Source organism: Bufo gargarizans, chromosome 3 (assembly GCF_014858855.1).
Source record: "Bufo gargarizans isolate SCDJY-AF-19 chromosome 3, ASM1485885v1, whole genome shotgun sequence".
In the NCBI taxonomy this organism is placed as follows: Eukaryota; Metazoa; Chordata; class Amphibia; order Anura; family Bufonidae; genus Bufo; species Bufo gargarizans.
In genome coordinates, this window is record NC_058082.1 from 564,629,016 (window position 1) to 564,647,130 (window position 18,115).

General features: G+C 43.7%; 1 protein-coding gene across 1 annotated transcript in view; it reads right to left on the bottom strand.

Moving 5' to 3' along the window:
• LOC122932841 (Down syndrome cell adhesion molecule homolog) overlaps window positions 1-18,115 on the bottom strand; it is a 406,234-nt gene that overhangs the window by 132,227 nt on the left and 255,892 nt on the right. Inside the window, 1 exon segment of the mRNA XM_044287480.1 lies at window positions 16,312-16,445. Coding sequence (XP_044143415.1) covers window positions 16,312-16,445 — 134 coding nt within the window.

Sequence of the window (18,115 nt, forward strand, 5' to 3'; positions counted from 1 at the left end):
GTACATAGGAGCAGTATTATAGTAGTTATATTCTTCTACATAGGAGGCAGTATTATAGTAGTTATATTCTTCTACATAGGAGCAGTATTATAGTAGTTATATTCTTGTACATAGGAGCAGTATTATAGTAGTTATATTCTTCTACATAGGAGCAGTATTATAGTAGTTATATTCTTGTACATAGGAGCAGTATTATAGTAGTTATATTCCTGTACATAGGAGCAGTATTATAGTAGTTATATTCTTTTACATAGGAGCAGTATTATAGTAGTTATATTCTTGTACATAGGAAGCAGTATTATAGTAGTTATATTCTTGTACATAGGAGGCAGTATTATAGCAGTTCTATTCCTGTACATAGGAGCAGTATTATAGTAGTTATATTCTTGTACATAGGAGTAGTATTATAGTAGTTATATTCTTGTACATAGGAGCAGTATTATAGTAGTTATATTCTTGTACATAGGAGCAGTGTTACAGTAGTTACATTGTTGATCATAGGTGCAGTGTTATAGTAGTTATATATGTTTACAACTGTATGAATAGTGATGTATATGACTGCAGCACAATTCCTACCACTAACACTTTATACTGTATATTTGCAAGCGCTAGAGGTTTTTTAGTATCAAACATTTATCTTAAGTATTTGTGTATGCGTTTGACTTTAATGAAGCAAAATATGATTTGTTTTTCAAACTGTGCATAAAACAAGGCAGAAGATTGATGATCTCCTAGGAGGTGACTATAGGTAGGAGAACATCATCATTTAGCTATATTAGTGGGTAATAAACTTTTCAAAAGACATGCAAAGAAAATTGTGCATGGTAATAGATTATAAAGCATAATCAGAGCAAGGTCATACAGAAAACAGGAAGAGAGGGAGAAATACAAAGCAAAAGGGAAGGGGAGGGGGTTCACCAACACTGACCAGAACTTTTCAATTAAAAATGTTTCATATTCATCACCTTATAATAATAGTCACTGTCCAGGATATTAATACTGATGGTCTATGTGTAGTGCCTTGGAGCAAAAGTACTTTGCAATCTTGACGTTTGTGGACATTTGCCCTTATAGCTGCTATGCAAAAACCGTTAACGCCACAGTTTAGTGCACTTTGAAGGGTTAACTAGAACTGTGATTTAAGCCGCTGTTTGCACTTCTACTGTTCTACTGCATTTTATATGATATATCTTATTTAACTGCACCGCTATTGCACTGTATTTGCACTAAATTGTGGAAAGGGTTAATGCACACAAGAGACTTTGGGAATTTCCAGCCTGTGCACTGAGAAGCTGCCAATAGTCCACTGCTGTCATAAGGAACTATGCAGAGTTTTGGAAGGAAAAGCCAAACGCAGTGAACTTTAGACCTTGTGGCTTTGCTCTGTCAGACTGCTTAGTCATTCTCAATGACTCGTATTGACACCCAATACAAGCCTATGGCAACCTTGAACTACAACATTGTTTCTGTTAGGTTGAGTGTCTCCAGCATCATCCCTCACACTAGAAGGTTATAGATCAGTTAGAAACTGTATAAAAGTAAAGCAGTCTGCAGACAGAGACCAGTGTTTAGTAGGACAAACTTTGCCAAACTGCATGAGTGACCAGAAGAAGAAGATGCTGAGACGGGGATACTCTGCCACGGACCCTGGATCACCAACTCTTTAACCAATGAGCCAGCCGGATGACTGACCCACTGACCCTGGGCCACCAGTTCTTTGGCCAGGTTACCATCCTTCTAAGAAAGTGATCTCAAGGCTTTCCTCAGCACAGAACCTCCAGCTCCTGCTGAAACTGGAAAAGCCAGCTCAGTGCACTGGCTATATTGATTTGCACTTGAGTTCCTCCAGTTAAGAAGCACACTGGTTTACTGCAAACCTTGACACTCTGGACTTATTTTCCATTTGGGTGCACTATGCCTTACCATCATCTCCAGAGAGAAGCAACATGTGGTGACTCCTCAATGGTGTCCGGGGGACCTAGCGTAGCATTGAGGGCCATCCTCAAACATGACCACTGCATACATTCAAGATAGGATAGCAGTATCAGTTCAGAGTGTGTCTGATACCTAACACCCCTTCTATTTCAATTACACAGCTCCATCTATTGTGCAGTGGACAGAGTTTGTAACTGCAGCGCTGCCTTCTTTGACTTCAGTGGGAGTAGTAGTACAGTTACCAGCATAGTCCACTGCACTAATTATGGAGCTGTGTAGTCCCGGTGCCAAAGCTAATCTGAAACAGCTGATCAGTGGGGGTGTGACTTGTGGGATCCTCGCCAATCTATCTTGAGGATGGTGAATGAATGGTGACAATGAGGACCCCCAGCAGAACAGGTCTAAAGGGGGCTGAAGGGGCATGACACACTGCAGCTACTTGGTTTTGGTGAATTATGAGGGGAAACAACTAGCTTAGCCCAACATCCAAATATGGGATTTCATAGGACAGGATTTGGTAAATGTTGTGAAAACTACCACAACACTAACACCAAGAGGTAGGGAAGCTGCTACCAAGACCCAATGGTGTTTCCTTAAGTAGTACTACCTGTATATGGGGTCTGAGCAAGGAGACCCTCAGATCAGTTAATGTACATGCAGGGGGACCTATAGAAAGTGGCTATCCGCTAGTAAAAAATGGCAGAAGTAAATGATCACTCGTCTATTAAACATATGCCACTCCAGCACCAATTCTCTGGTGATCCCACAGCATTCTTTGTTAATATCCTAGTAGTGATGGTGATGCCAGAAAGTACTGAACATGACCACTCACGCTAGTTGTTGCTTGAAGGTCACACATCGTGAGAGAAATCTCTGATGAGTGTAAGTGGCAATCTCTTGTACAAGTAACGGAAGATAGTGAACTCGCTATACTCATTCCCCTAGTGCAGGGGTCAGCAACCTTTGGCACTCCAGCTGTTGTAAAACTACAACTCCCAGCATGCACACTTGCTCTGCTGTTCTAGGAACTCTCAGTGCCGGAGGTTATTGACCCCTTCCCTAGTGACACTAGTTTCATGTAGAATTGGTGTGAGGAGGATGCAATGGAACTTAGGTCATTTATTGAATCTACCTTGATAAATGATGATAGAGGTCAAAGGAAAATCCTCTCCAGATCTGTGATGAGTGTCTGACAAACAGGAAAAGACTGAAAGACACAGGTTGTGAGCTCACAGAGGAGGAGGAGTTACAGGATGAATGACATAATGAATTACAACCATAAATAACCTCATAAACAAATATAAAAATGAACACTAGATGGCAACAAAGTGCATTAAGTATAGTAGATAACAAAAAATACATGATCACTCCTGGAAGTAAACAAAGCCCAAACCCCTGGTTCATCGGTACTGGAGAGGGTCAGGGTTTAGCTGGTGGGTACTGTGTTAAATCAAAGTGAAACCAAATGTAGACAGAGCAGAGACTGGCGAGAGTGTTTATCGGTCTGGAGTACCCAGCATGTCTGTGTACCCATGGACACAGTGTAATGCTTTCTTACCCTTGTGTTGGCGCTGCAAGAAAATTGAACATTTTTTTTCCTGAGGTTTTTAACACAGATTACAGCTTATCACTGGGGGTCTCAGCAATGAATATACCCATTTGATCAGACACTGTCTTCTCCTGCTCACCGTGCTCTTCACCTCTGCTGATTTGAGAATAACGCAGCCAGAACGTCACCACACGGATCACTTACACAATTCACATTGAATCGGCAGAAAATTTCCATATCACCATGAAAGCGATACAGTGCTCATCAGGACAATGGTCTGGGTGATCTCTATTTTGCATGTCTGGGGTTAATATTAAAAGGCTATGTACACGTTTGGGGACAATCACTTTTTCAATTGGTCTTTATTAACAATATGGAATCCTTTTTTCGGTACAGAGCCGAGATGCTCTAGTCTAGTACCTGCCTGTGAATTTTTTTGTCTTTTGCACCATCTGAGGAGCCGATGGCTTCTTATCGTAGCTCTCTGACCTTAAAAATACTCATTATAGCTTAGTTCCCATCTTACTGATAAGAATGCAGCTTCAATAAGTGTTTGACCTCTCAGTAGGGTTGCCACCTTTCCCAACAAAAAATACCTGCCAAGTTAAGCCACACCCCGACGCGGGTGTGGCTTAACACAGGGTGTAAAGTCGCTATCATACTGTGGCTCCCAATTATATGAATGCCCCCATTAGTTCCCCCAGAATAGCGCCCACACTAGTGCCCCCAGTAATAGTAATGCCTCCATTAGCGCACCCCAGAATTAATTCCCCCATTAGTGCCGTCCAGAATAATAATGCCCCTAAGCCTGTGGTGCTGTATATTTCCCTTTATTAGATGCAGTGCATCTTATAAAGGGAATACTAGTGAGCCTTTCCATTATGGAAGCTCGGGAGAGAAGCGGTGTGAGCGCTGTACAATACTTATCCCTCCTCCTGCTCGCTCTTCTCAGGGCCCGCGCTGCTGTGTCCTGGCTGCCTGCAGCGTCAGGACGTACAGCGCGCACTCTGACCTGACGCTGGCCCTGAGAAGAGATGAGAGCCCAGGAGAAAGCCTGACCGGGAGAGGAGCGGCTCAGCAGGAGAGGTAAGTTTGTTTATTTATTTGTAAGTTTGTTTCCTCAGGATAGGTCATCAATATCTCATTGGTGGTCATCAATATCTCATTGGTGGTCATCAATATCTCATTGGTGGTCATCAATATCTCATTGGTCCGACTCCTGGCACCCCCGTGATCAGCTGTTTGAAGAGACTTGGGCGAGTAAGTTTGCTATCAGTATGTCTTTGGCGTGTGGGAGACAACCCACACAAACACAGAGAGAACATACAAATGCTATCCAGATGATTTCCTGGGTCAGATTCAAAACCAGGAACCCAGAGTTAAAAGGCACCAGTGCTAATCATTGAGCCACCAGTTATCATATTTACTAGCAACCACCACTAGAGGGAGCGGCTTGTATTTAGATTTTAACAATCCCAGCTGATTATGAAAAGGATTATGGGGGCGGCCATCTTGCCTAAGCCTAACAACACTTCACTTACCGGCGTTACCGCTCATTCAGAAGACTGTATGTGTTTTACGGTCTGCAGATCCGCAAGGCACGGATACCAGCAGCGTGCGTTCCACATTTGGCAGAATGCACATGGCCGGCCCTATGACAGAAATGCCGATTAGGATATGCCCTATCCTTTTTGCGGGGCCACGTAACGGAAGCACTGTGTGCTTTCCGCATCTTTTGTGGCCCCACTGAAATGAATGGGTCAGCCTTAGGGCTCATGTACATGACCGTATGTATTTGGCGGTACACAAAACATGGAACAGCAAAAAAAACGGATGAGATCTGTGTGACGTCCCTGGTACATCCGTATTTTTTGTGGCTCCATTGTAACAATGTCTGTCCTTGTCCGCAAAATAGACAAGAATAGGACATGTTCTATTTTTTTGCGGAAAGGACTTGCGGATATACGGATACAGAACGCACACAGTCATTCGTGTTTTTTATGCGGCTCCATTGAAATGAATGGTTCGCATACGGGCAGCAAAAAAAAATGGAATGGACAAAAAAATACACATTCGTGTGCATGAGCCCTTTCAAAGGCCACCATGGGCCATAGACACAATGGACCGGAGTCGACTCATTGACTTCTACGGGAGAGGTTTGTTTGCTCATGCTCTGTGACCTGCGCCGAGGTCATTGTACAGGGAGGATGAGGATAAAATTCAAGAATTTTTTTCTTACCGAAATTTGTAGATTATTAGCATGAGAACTTAGGAATCGGTCAACTACACACCTATTTATGGTGGGCTTCAGTGGGATATATTCGGCCGCCTTTATGGTACATAGTAGTTGTCAGTTAGCAGAAGGCTGATATCTCACAGTCAGTTTTTTCCGTCATCAACAAAGTCACCTTCATCCACCAGTCACCAGTGAATAAAGCAAGATGAGATGTGCTGCACTGCTCGAGCCTGAGGGGTGGACGGACAGATGGGCTTTATTTCCTACAGAGGGCTCCTGCTGCAGTGATCGCTACGACCATCGTCCGCACAGGGTGATCTCTACTCATTCATTATAAAAGTTCCCACAAGAAAGATGAATTACTATAAGCCGAGGGTCGGACCCTGAGCAGGCCCCATACTTAAAAGATAATCCATCTCCAGATGAGGAAAAACATGGCTCCACACCTGTCCACAGGTGGTTTGTGGAATTGCAGCTCAACTGAAGTGAATAGGGCAGAGCTGTTTGGTAGAAAGCAGCTGTGTTTTTCCAATCGTGTACAACTTGTTTAATTTAAAGGGGTGTTCCCATCTCTGCCATTTATAGGATATGCCATAAAAGTCCAACAGATGTGGATTCCACCTACCTCAAGAATGGGGTTCCCCCAACCCCGTCTTGTGAATAAAAAGGTGACCACACATGCAGTGTTCTCTCTGGTCACTTCTGTTGGAGTTCTGATAATAGACGAGCACGCTTACTAAGCTATTCTTGGAACTCCCATAGAAGTGAATGGGAGCAAAAATCTAAAACATTGCTGCGCTGGATCTGTCCTGTGGTGGACACCATAAATGCCCGACAGACCCCACTGACTTATGATCGGTTCGTCTAATAAATTTTCCCCATCAAATATGACGGCATTTCCAACGGAGGCTCCTAACTCCATCTTGTGTGTATCTGTGACCATTACGCTTCTGTGCCTAATCTGAGATCGGTCACCATAAAGAGGGGGGGGGGGGGGGGGAGGTGAGCCTTCCTAAAGTAACAACTATAAAACATTTTCAGTCGTGTTCAGTGAAGTATAATGGCCTGCACTTAGTCTGGTCCGTCACTGGCTTCTTTAACGAAGAACTACTCGAGAAACACCACCTTATAGGCTTTAGGGGCGAGGAACTATTTGCCTCACGTTTACAGGTTATGGGTGTGTATACACTACTCACAAACAGTGAGGGATATTTGGCTTGTGGGTAAAATTTCAGGATGAACCTAAAATGCTCTTTAACCTTTACAGGTGAACTCAATGTGACCTTCACTAAACTTTTGAATGCACATGTCCAACTGTTCAATGTTTCAGTACATTTTGCACAACTTGCTGTTCGCTAACAAGGAGCTTAACGGCAGAATTCACAACAGGTGTTTGATCCATGAATCGCCCCAAAAATTTCCTGGTTCAATTAGAATTGGTATTTAAACAGTCCTCCTCATCATGTTGTTCACATTTTGACATCATGAGACCAAGACGACGCCCAACAATAGATCAACAGTACCTTGCCATTGCGAGGCTTCAAGTAGGATGTTCTCAGAGGGAAGTGGCCACTGAGCTTAGAGCATCACAGAGAGTCATCAGCAGGTTGTATCAGAGATACAGAGAGACTGGAAGAGTCACAGAAAGGCAGAGAAGTGGACGTCCTTTGGCCACATTCCACACGGATGACGGCTTCATTGAGAACAATGCCCTGCGGAACCGATGATTAATGCCACAAAACTCCAGGCACATTTAAGGGAGGTGAGAGGCACCCAAGTGTCACATCAGACCATTCGAAACCATTTAAATCAGCATGGTCTGTGTGCAAAACGACCTGCAAGGGTACCTGACCACACCACCAGGCACAGGCGTCATCATCTTGCATGGGCCAGGGAGCATCTATGCTGGATGAGGGACCAGTGGGCCTCGGTGCTGTTCATTGATGAAAGTCGATTCACGCTGAGCAGAAATGATGGCCGCCAACAATGTTAGAGACGTCAAATGGTGCGCTATGCATCAGCCACTGTTGTCACCAGACGAGCCTTTGGTGGTGGTGGTGTCACAGTGTGGGCAGGTGTGTCTAGTCAATAAAGAACTGCCCTACGCTTTGTGAATGGTACAGTGACAAGCCCATACTACTTGAATAACATCATTAATCCAGTCGTTGTGACTCTGCATGAACAACTCAGGCCTAACTTCATCTTCATGGAGGACAATGCACCAGCTCATCGAGGTCGCATTATTAGGGAACAGCTGCTGGAGACTGGGGAACCTGAAATGGAGTGGCCTTCACTTTCTCCAGAACTGAATCCCATTGAAAACCTATGGAATCAGCTGAGTCGCTGTGTAAAGTCTTGTAACTCTGTACCCCAGAACCTCAATGACCTATGGGGTGTGAATATATACCCTATGTCTACACTACACAGGCTATGGGGGTGTGAATATATGTCTAGACTGTACAGACTATGGGGGCGTGAATATTTATGTTTAAACTGTACCAGCTATAAAGGTGTGGATATATACCATATGTCTAGATTGTACAGACTATCGGGGAGTGAATATATACCATATGTCTAGACTCTGCAGGCTATGGGGGTGTGAATATCTAATCTGCACTAGTTGGGGGGGGGGAATGAATACTTATGTTTGCGATACAGTACTTGCAGGGGTGTGAATATCTGCATCTAGTCTATGTCAGTTGCATCCATGTTCCCCCTGCACTGGCCTGCGAGGAGAGGGCGTGAATACTTACTCCTACTTTGCTTTGGGTAGAAAATATCTGTTTTCCCGACACCGATGAAAATTAATGAAAGCAAATTCACTGAAAAAAAATATTTTGCTTTAGAGACACAGATGTTCAGGAAACGAGGGATCAAAATAAATGCATTTTTGGGACCGGTCCTGCATTTTAAGTACAAGAGACGTTCAGCAGAAGATTCAAGAAGAAATCGAAACAGAAAGTCTACAGCACGGCACAGACGATCAGCGGTCTTAAAGGGCATTTCCAACATTCAGACAGCCCCTCCATGATAATTCCCCTAAATAGGAAAATATAGTCATTCTCCTCCGTGATACAATGATGTCATCCATAACGACTTCCACGACAATGAATCGTAGTGCAGCGGCCATCACGAAGGTCTACCATCATTGCCTATGATCTGAGGTACCCAAAGTACGGTAAATCTGTGGAGCATAGAGATGCAGTCTTTCTACCATCATTTCTGTGCAAATAGTTACCTGTTTTCAAATGGTGGTCACCAATCTAGGAAGTTAATTGGTTGCTAGGCAACCGGAAATAAAATAGTCTGCAGAATACAGTAAAGAAGTGCCTGGCCGTGATCTATATGATCAGTCCAGGAAAAGATGGCAGGCTGATTGCAAGTGGACACATCAATGGAGCCACTAGGCCATCAGATATTACCCCCTCTTCTACTCTCTAGACTACCAGGGACCGAATATGAACCCTTTATTATGCCCTAGACCACCAAGTATTACCCCCTTCTACTCTAGACCACTAGGGGGAAAAAATGTGAATCCCTTCTTCTACCCTAAAACATCTGGAAATAGACTCTCCAGTAAATTATACAAATATATAAAATATAAACCCCCTCTTCTACCCTAGACCACCAAGTGTTTGCCCCCTCTTCTACTCTAGACCACTATGGAATAAAATCAATAAAATATGACACCCCCTCTACCCTAGACCACCAGAGAGAGGAAGACTCTTTTTTGCTCTAGACCACTAGGAAATATAATATGAACCCCTTATCCTAGAAAACTGGGGGGGGGGGGGGGACTCTGGGAAATTATACCACAAGGAAATACAATAAAAAATCACCTCTTCTGCCCTAGACCACCAGGTGTTAATCCACAACCAGGGGCTAAAATATGAACCCTCTAATCTGCCCTAGACCACCAAATACTGCCCCTTTTTTTCTATTCTATGCTACAACTAAATGAAACCTGAACCCCCTCTTCTATCCTAGATCACCAGGCAGTAAGCCTCTCTTTTACTCTAGACCACCAGGTGACGTTGAATACCTTTGTGTTAATAAATACAAAAACCATATTGCAAGCTTTCAGAGCTTGCAGAACTCTAGACCGCCATCTCGAACCTCGTCTTCTGCCATAAACCACCAGGTATTACCCCCTCTTCAAGTCTAGACCACCAGGAAATAAAACATGAACCCCCTCTTCTGTCATAGACCAACAGGCATTAACCCCCTTTTCTACACTAGACCACCAGGAAATCCATCATTACGATAAACCACCAGGATATCAAACAGGAACACCATTCTTCATCCCTAACCACCAAAGAGAGCCCTACCTAAGGCTACCAGAACTAGTTACATCAACCTCTTTAGTACCCAAGACCACCAGGGAAGTTTTAAGTAGTCCAAGATATTAGATTTTTTTTTCTTATTCTTGGTCGTCTAAATGGGTAAGAGTTTCATAATCCAGTATGACATGCAAATTCTACAAATTAGACCGTGTGCGTGCAGGTCCGCGAGATGAAAACACCCCTAATATGAGTTATACTTCCTACTATACTACACCAGCCTCTGCAGCAAATAATGGAAGCCTAATTAATCACTGTTCCATCATTTTACAATCCTCAATTTGCACCGTGACTGCGCGTCGCCCGCTTCCCCTCTTAGAACACGCCGATGTGTATAAATAGGCGCTGATGTTCCGTGCAATGTAATTGCATAGAAAGAATTATAGGAGACAAACGGCTGGTTGCGTAGGTGTGAAATGTTTACAGGGAGGGGGCTCAATAAAAGAGAAAGGAAAAATATAAAAAATGGGGAGAACAAGAGGGAAAAAATAGAACCACAGCGCCATCTGCTGACAGAAGCCAGAAACTACAGGCCACACACCTACAGGATATGAAATGCTCTGCGTAAATACCTTTCGCTTTAACCCTATAAGGACCGGGCGAGTTTTTGTTTATGCGTTGTTTTTTTTCCTCCCTCAATTCCTGAAGCCATAACTTTTTTATTTTTCTGTTCACATAGCCATCTGAGGGCATATCTTTTGTGGGACAAGTTGTGCTTTCTAATGGCACCATTTTATACTTCATATAAAGTGGTGGGAAGCTGGAAAAAAAATTCCAAATGGGATGGAACTGGAAAAAATATGCATTTCCACTATAGTTTTATGGGCTTCGTTTTCACACTGTTCCCTATGCCGTAAAACGGACCTGTTACCTTCATTTTGTGGGTCAGAACAATTACAACGATATCACATTTATATAGTATTTCTTTAATAAAATAGCTTTTTTTTTTTCTTTGCATCCTCATAGTATAACCTCCCATAACCTTTTTATGGTTACATCTACAAAGCAAATTTTTTGCAGGGCTATCTGTAGTTTTTATTTATACCATGTTGGGGTGTGTATGACTATTTGATGACTTTTTATTCAATTTTTTTGGAGGTGAAGTACTAAAAAATGGAAAATTGGCCATTCAGATTTTTTCACTGTTATGCCATTCACTGTATGGGATAAACAGTTTTAAATTGGGAAAAGGGGGTCATTTTTATAAATTTTATTTAGTTTTTTAAATATTTTTAAAACCTTTTTTTTTTTACTTTTTTCTCACTTCTTTTAAAGGCTAAGTACGCATTTGGAGGCAATTTTTTATGATTGCATGTTACTTTTTCAATTGGCCTTTATTAAAAAATATTGAGCTGTTCTGTCACAAAGGGTTAACAGTTTTTCTAGCTGTGTGACTGGTACTGTACTTTCACTGTGCCGGTCATCTAAAACTTCATCTCTAACCTACAAATTAGTTATAAACACTTATTTAAACCACATTCTTATCAGTAAGATAAGAACTGAGCTATAATGAGAGTTTATAAGTTCAGAGAGCAGAGATGAGAAGCCTTCAGCTCCTGGTCTGACGGAAAAGACTGAAACTCCAAAAAGGTGCTACTAGAATATGTCAGCTCTGTACATAAAACAGGACGCCATATTTTTTTATAAAGTCCAGTTTAAAAAATTATTTTTAGCTCAAAATAAATACAATGCAATAATAAAAAAATAAAAAAAAGCCCCCAAAAGGTGTACGTCGTCTTTAAAGGGTCACCTGGATTTCACTTACTGAGCTAATAACATCACCACATCAGTCTCACAATTTAGATTAAATATACTACTATTACTGCCCTGTGTCTTGTAATTTATAAAATCGCTTTTATTAATATGCTAATTACCTCAATAAGTGTAACACTCCAGAGTTGTGTTACTACACGCCTCTCCCCCGCTACTATCTCCTAAGAGCCTTTACATTGTCATCTGATATATTTTATATTATGTCTTCACAAATGTGCATCTAAAACCACGTTAAACACAATTGTTTCTTGTAATTTTCCAGGTTTACCAGCAGGTGGCAGCAATGCATTGGCAAGGAACTAGTTTCAGCTTAGTGTACCTAGGCTGGAAGGGATTATTCCAGCTTAGCTCCCCCTCTGTGGAGGTGTGGACTGTTCCCACATCCTGCAGCATGGGTGGGAAAGGAAGTTAGAGTTAGTGTAGCCCACCCCCTGTTAGGGGTAGTATGTGTGTGTGTGTGTGTAGGAAATCGCCTGCATAGTGAGGACAGCAAGGATCTTGTCTCGGCTAAGACCTGATCAAATTCCCAGTCTAAAACCTGCAGCCTCAGCTGGATGAGAAGAAAGCAGACAATCTCCAGAGTTCCAGGAAGAAAGCATCCCCTTAGAAACTTTAACATCCCAGAGTTATGTTAACTCTTTTTCCCTGCTACTATTTGCTGGTAACATGTGCCTTGTCATCTAATGTGATTTTATTTAATATTCCTCACAAATGTGCATTGAAAGCCTTGTTTGAATGTACTTTGTTGTAATTTCCATGTACACCAGCAGGTGGCAGCAATGTGTCAGCAGGGCCTTAGTAACAGTTTAGCATATCTGGACTGGAATAGTACATTCCAGTCTGGCTTCCCCCTCTTTGAGGAGGTGTGGAATGTTCCTACATTCTGCCTCATGGGGAGGAAAGAAAGTTAGTGTTAGTGTGCCAGCCACCCTGGCTAGGGGAAGGCTGTGCTGGTAGGAGCTCCCAGTTTTAGGGATCCCAACCCAAGATCTCGTCTCTGCTGAGACCAAAGATCTTCATCCCCAGTCTGATCCTTCAAGCAAGCAGCCATCTCCAGAACTCCAGGAAGAAACAAATCCTGTGAAGATAACTGTGAGTACTATCCAGAGACCAGGAGAAGCCAAATTCCTCCTCAGCTAGTCAGTCCCATACACAGCAGAAGATAGACAGAGCAGAAGATATAGATTCCTGCCATATTCTCCAGGCACATGATAGGAGCAGAAGAGATATTGATCCCTGCCATACATTGCCAATACCTGCTGGGACCCAAGACTATTGCTGTAACTCATGTGGATTAATGCTGCCTCTAGTAAAGACAAGTTGAATTATATTTCAAGTCTGGATCTCATTCATTGCTACCAAGTTCCTCAATTACTCCTACTAGCAACACTCATTTATTGCAAGTGAGCCAGGATCCAGGAGTCCAGCCGTACCAAGGTAGGAGACACCGTTTACACTATACCCACTACTATACAGAGACATTATACCACTCTGGCATTCCTAACCTGGTACGTGAGTTGCAACACCTTAAAGGGCCCCGAGACTGTACCCTGCGCACGCTGCAATTGGCATCACGAAAAAAACTATAGACTTCTATACCCATATCCGGACCCACTGCATACTTTGGCGTCCGTGTAACTGTACCACGGTCCTGCTCATTGCAAAACTATCTGTGAGTTAAGTCCAGAGACCTAGGAGAAGCCATTTCTCTTCAGCTAGTCTGTCCCCACAAAGCAGAAGGTACAGAAAAGTACAGAAGATTAATTCCTGACACAATTACAGAGCTACCAGGCAGACGAATAATCCTGCAAGCTCCAGATTTAAAGTGCAGAAGATTTATTTATTCACTGCTCATCGCCGAGGTAATGTGTTTGTTAAGCCTGAAATCTCGCGCATGCGCCGTGGATACTCATATCAGCGCCCGTGCGGTGTCCTGGCATCGGCCTCACAGAACGAAGTGCGCATGCGCCAGCTTCGTTCGACCCGGAAATGTGCGAGATTTCGGACGCAACTAACACATTACATTGGCGATGAGCAGTGAATAAATTAACAGTGGGGCGGTGCTGGGCTCCAAGATAATGGGCGCGGCTGGGCTTCAAGGGCCGGAGGGCTCCTTATTAAGGTAATTAGCACATTAATAAAAGCGATTTTATAGACACCGGGCAGTAATACTAGTATATTTTAATGTAAATCGTGGAAACTGATGTGGTGATGTTAATAGCTCAGTAAGTGAAATCCAGGTGACAGTGTCCCTTTAAGTTACCCTAGGGGACTTTAACATCCTATGCTCTAATTGCTTCTCCCACAGACTTAACCTTGCAGCCTATAGGAGATTCACTGTGTTCCTATGGAGCTCTGCCACAAGACTCCATAGGAACTTTGCTGCAGCAAGCCTCGGAGCCTTCAGAAGAACCAGGCTGCCATAGCAACTGAGCGGCTTCCTCAATCTTGGCAAGGTGGATCGGTTGCACTCCTAGGATTTCACCTCTCAGATGCCATGGTCGCAATTACCATGGAATCTGAGTGGTTAAATGTTCATGATCGGAATTATTGCGAATAGATTTTTTGCTGACTGTGTAGAACAGCAGGCAGTTGAATATACAGAGGAACTGCTGCTATGGAGGACTTTCCATAACTATGTAATACATGTTCATTTTATTTCCCAAAGAGGTTTTCCAGGATTTTTATATTAATGGTCTATCCTCAAGATGGGCGATCAATATTGGTGGGGGTCTGACTCTTGGCACCCTTGCCGATTATCTATATGAAGAGACAAAATGCACCGGTGAGCGCTGTGGCCTCTTCCTAGGCCGGTAACATCACGCTCATCCTGGACCTGGACTGCAATACCAAGCACTGTCACTATACAATGTATGGCGCTGTGCTTGAACAGATATTGATGATGACCTTTCCTCACTATTGGTCAATATAGGAGTCTCGGAAAACTGTTTTAATAGAGCCATGGCGCAGTTACTTGTTAGCGATCCCCTGGCACGGAGCACCTGGCGCATATTGAAAGATTACCAGTGAGTGGGAGGGGGGCAATTAGGTTAGAAGTAAAAAATAAAATTGCTGTAATCACTGAAAAGCTGGCAGTAAGGGTATACGGCCCCACGTGGAGAATATAATAAAGACTGTCCATGGTGGAACTGTGTGCAGAAAATCTCAGAGTAATGCGGCAGCAGCAAAGTGGATGATATTTTAAAAAATCTTGTTTACACGGGAATGATGGGAATCGCGGGATATGCGAGGCAGGTTTTGCATCCACAGAATGTCCGCCGTGGACTTCACCCTATGCATATGTTTATATGGATGTATTAACACACTGAAAATTTAGACGCAGAATCCACATAAAAATTCCACGCATTTTCCACACTTTTTTATGCAGTTTTTCCAATTGAGGGCTTTTTGGGGTGTGGATGTTGGTGCAGACTTTGGAGCGGTTTTTATGCCTACCATTGATTTCAATAGGAGTTTCCACGTGGATTGAGCTCTAAGAATTAATCCGTTGCTGTATCATGTAGTGTGCGGAAAAGAAATGCTCCGTGTGAACTGCAACATGGATTTTCAATTAAAAACAATGGGATTGAGGGCTGAAAAAACCCCTGAGAAAATCAGAGTGGAAAGAGGATGAAATGTGCGCCAAACCAGGAGCATTTACGTTATAAATTGTGCAGATAGCCTGCAGATGTTCCTCTGTGGAAAATCTGCCATGGACTTGTTCCCATGTAGAAGTGCCCTTAAAGGGGTTGTCTAGCTTTTGTTGCCCCCCTCCCCCAAGCCAGCTTTTCATGGGTGCACCTAGCCTTTCTGCTGCCTGAGGTGAAAACTGAAACAGCGTTCCCCCCCTCTTCCGAATGCCAATTTCTTAACCTAACCCCTTCCCCTCAGCCCATGGCTTTTCGGCTTTTGCCACTAGCTGGTGCTCGCCTCACCTGGCCTCATTGGTGGTGCACCCCTGAGCTTTACCTGTGAAATAATGTACACTCACCTGCTCCCCAACACTCTGTTCCATCTTCCTGGCTCCCTTAAGCGTTCTTCCGGTCCCGCTCCTGGAAACTTCCGCACGGACCAGGGCACATGCACAGCTGCCGCCAATGAATGAAAGGCTTCAGCGGTGATGTGTCTCCTAGTGGCACGTGACCCAGCAGTCACATGCCACTTGGGTCCCATCAACTCTGAGGTCAGCCGTAGCTGGCAGCGGCACATGTGACCCTGTCCATGTGGGGACTGGAAGACCTGTGAAGACAGCCAGGGAGCCAGGACGGAGCGGTCGGAAGAAGGCGAGCATCAATTTCTCCACAGGTACAGCTGAACAACCCCTTTAAGGCAAGCAGTCAGCTGTAAATTAAAGGACTATTCCTGTCTTGGACATTTGGATAGACCATAAATGTCTAGTAGATGCGGTTCCGCCTCTGAGTCCTACACCTAAATGAAGAATGGAGGTCCATCAGGAAGTCTTCAGGCTGGATTCTTACCGTGGGGTATGGGTGGGAGCAGAAGACAGTGTACTTGCGGATAATGCCATTTAGTTTCAGTGGAGGCAGCCAGGACACGTAGACGATGGAGGCGGAGGCGGCGGCAGCTTTAACTCCAGCTGTGGGACCTGGAACTGGAATGGAGAAGCGTATGAGACTGAGGATCAGAGTGTGGTCATACATTCATTTGTGGTGTACATCTGGCAGACATCTCAAAAAGAAAATATAAAAATGCACAATTTTTTATTGCGTTCTATGGAGTGATGGTCACTGATCTTTGTCGAAATGCATGGGATATGCATTTTCTAGCTGGCCATGATATGTATCAGTCTATAAGTGCAGAAGCCATCATAGAGCTGAGCCCAACACGTACAGTACTTTAGATTATAATTTGAATGGGAGGCTGGCGCCCTCTGGTGGTTAGAGCTGGCACTGTCACTGGTGTTTCAGGACGGCACCGCATTCACTTGGTTCCCCGATGCTGTCACAACCCATTGGCGTCCCACGATGGGGGTGACCGTGCCTCTGTCAAATCCCTTAGATGCTGCGGTCACTATTGACTACAGCATCCAAGGGTTAAATGGGCCGGGATCAGAGTTATCTTCGATCCCGGTCATTGCAGCAGGCTAACGGCCGTACGTTCAGGGCGCAGACTCCCGTGCAGGACAGGGTTAATCACTGTATAATAAAAATTAATAGGGGAACATTTTAAAGTTTCAGTTCATTTTCAAGAACTCTGCTGTCGGTCAGCGAATGTAAACTCATCCGAACCATGTCCAATTGCACAATTCTGGTACACTGCAACGTGTCCTGCACCTATGCAATCAATGGGTTTTCAGTTTACATTCATGGACAGCAGAGATAGTGAAATTGGCGAGGAAGTAACAAAAAGTACCTTATATTGTTGCACAAATGTAGAAAACCCTTTCTTCCAGAAACTGCCCCACACCAGTCGACAGGTCTTGTGCGGTATTGCAGCTCAGCTGTATTTATGTCACTGGAGTGGAGCTGCAATACCACACACGACCTGTGGACAGATGAGGTGCTGTTTCTGGAAGAAAGCAGCTAGTTTTTTTTGTTTTTTTTTTGGTTATATTCCTGGACAAACCTTTGAAGTTTCAGCTACAAATAAATCTGTACAATCCCTTTAACCAGTTGTGGACCATCCACGGACTATATACATCCTGGCGGTCCGCATTTACTTCTGCAAAGGTCGTTTTTGAATGTCCTTGCAGAAGTCAGCAGCGTCTAGAGATTGTGCAGCTGCAGGAGTGGAGGGCAAACTGTCAGTGACAGCCGCACTCTCCATAGAAAAGGCACAGACAGTCTTTGTGCCGCCCCTGCCTTCTCCATCAGTTGTGTACATACAATGTCACTTCCTGCTCCGGTATGACAAAAAAAAAGAAAAACACAAACATTATTTAAAGAGGTTGTGCCACAAAAAATATTCTACATTTTCAAACCAGCACCTGGATCTGAATACTTTTGTAATTGCATGTAATTAAAAATTAAGCACAACCAGTGAGTTATTCAATAAAATGTATCTGTATGGCGCCACCTGCTGTTTGTTCTTTTCCTTATTTCTTTGTCCACCTCACTGAGATGGTCGCACATGCTCAGTTTAAATCTTCAACTGCCACCAGCCATATCTTCTTCTAGAAGCTATGGCAGTTGCAGGGAACGAAAATGTGTCTGGTTACGGGGTGGGTAAATGGCCCAGTCTAGAACTGGTTAAAGGGGTGCACTTGGAAGTGGAAGCTACAGGAGATGTCCATTGAAGCCACCCTATCATGTGACCTCTGCC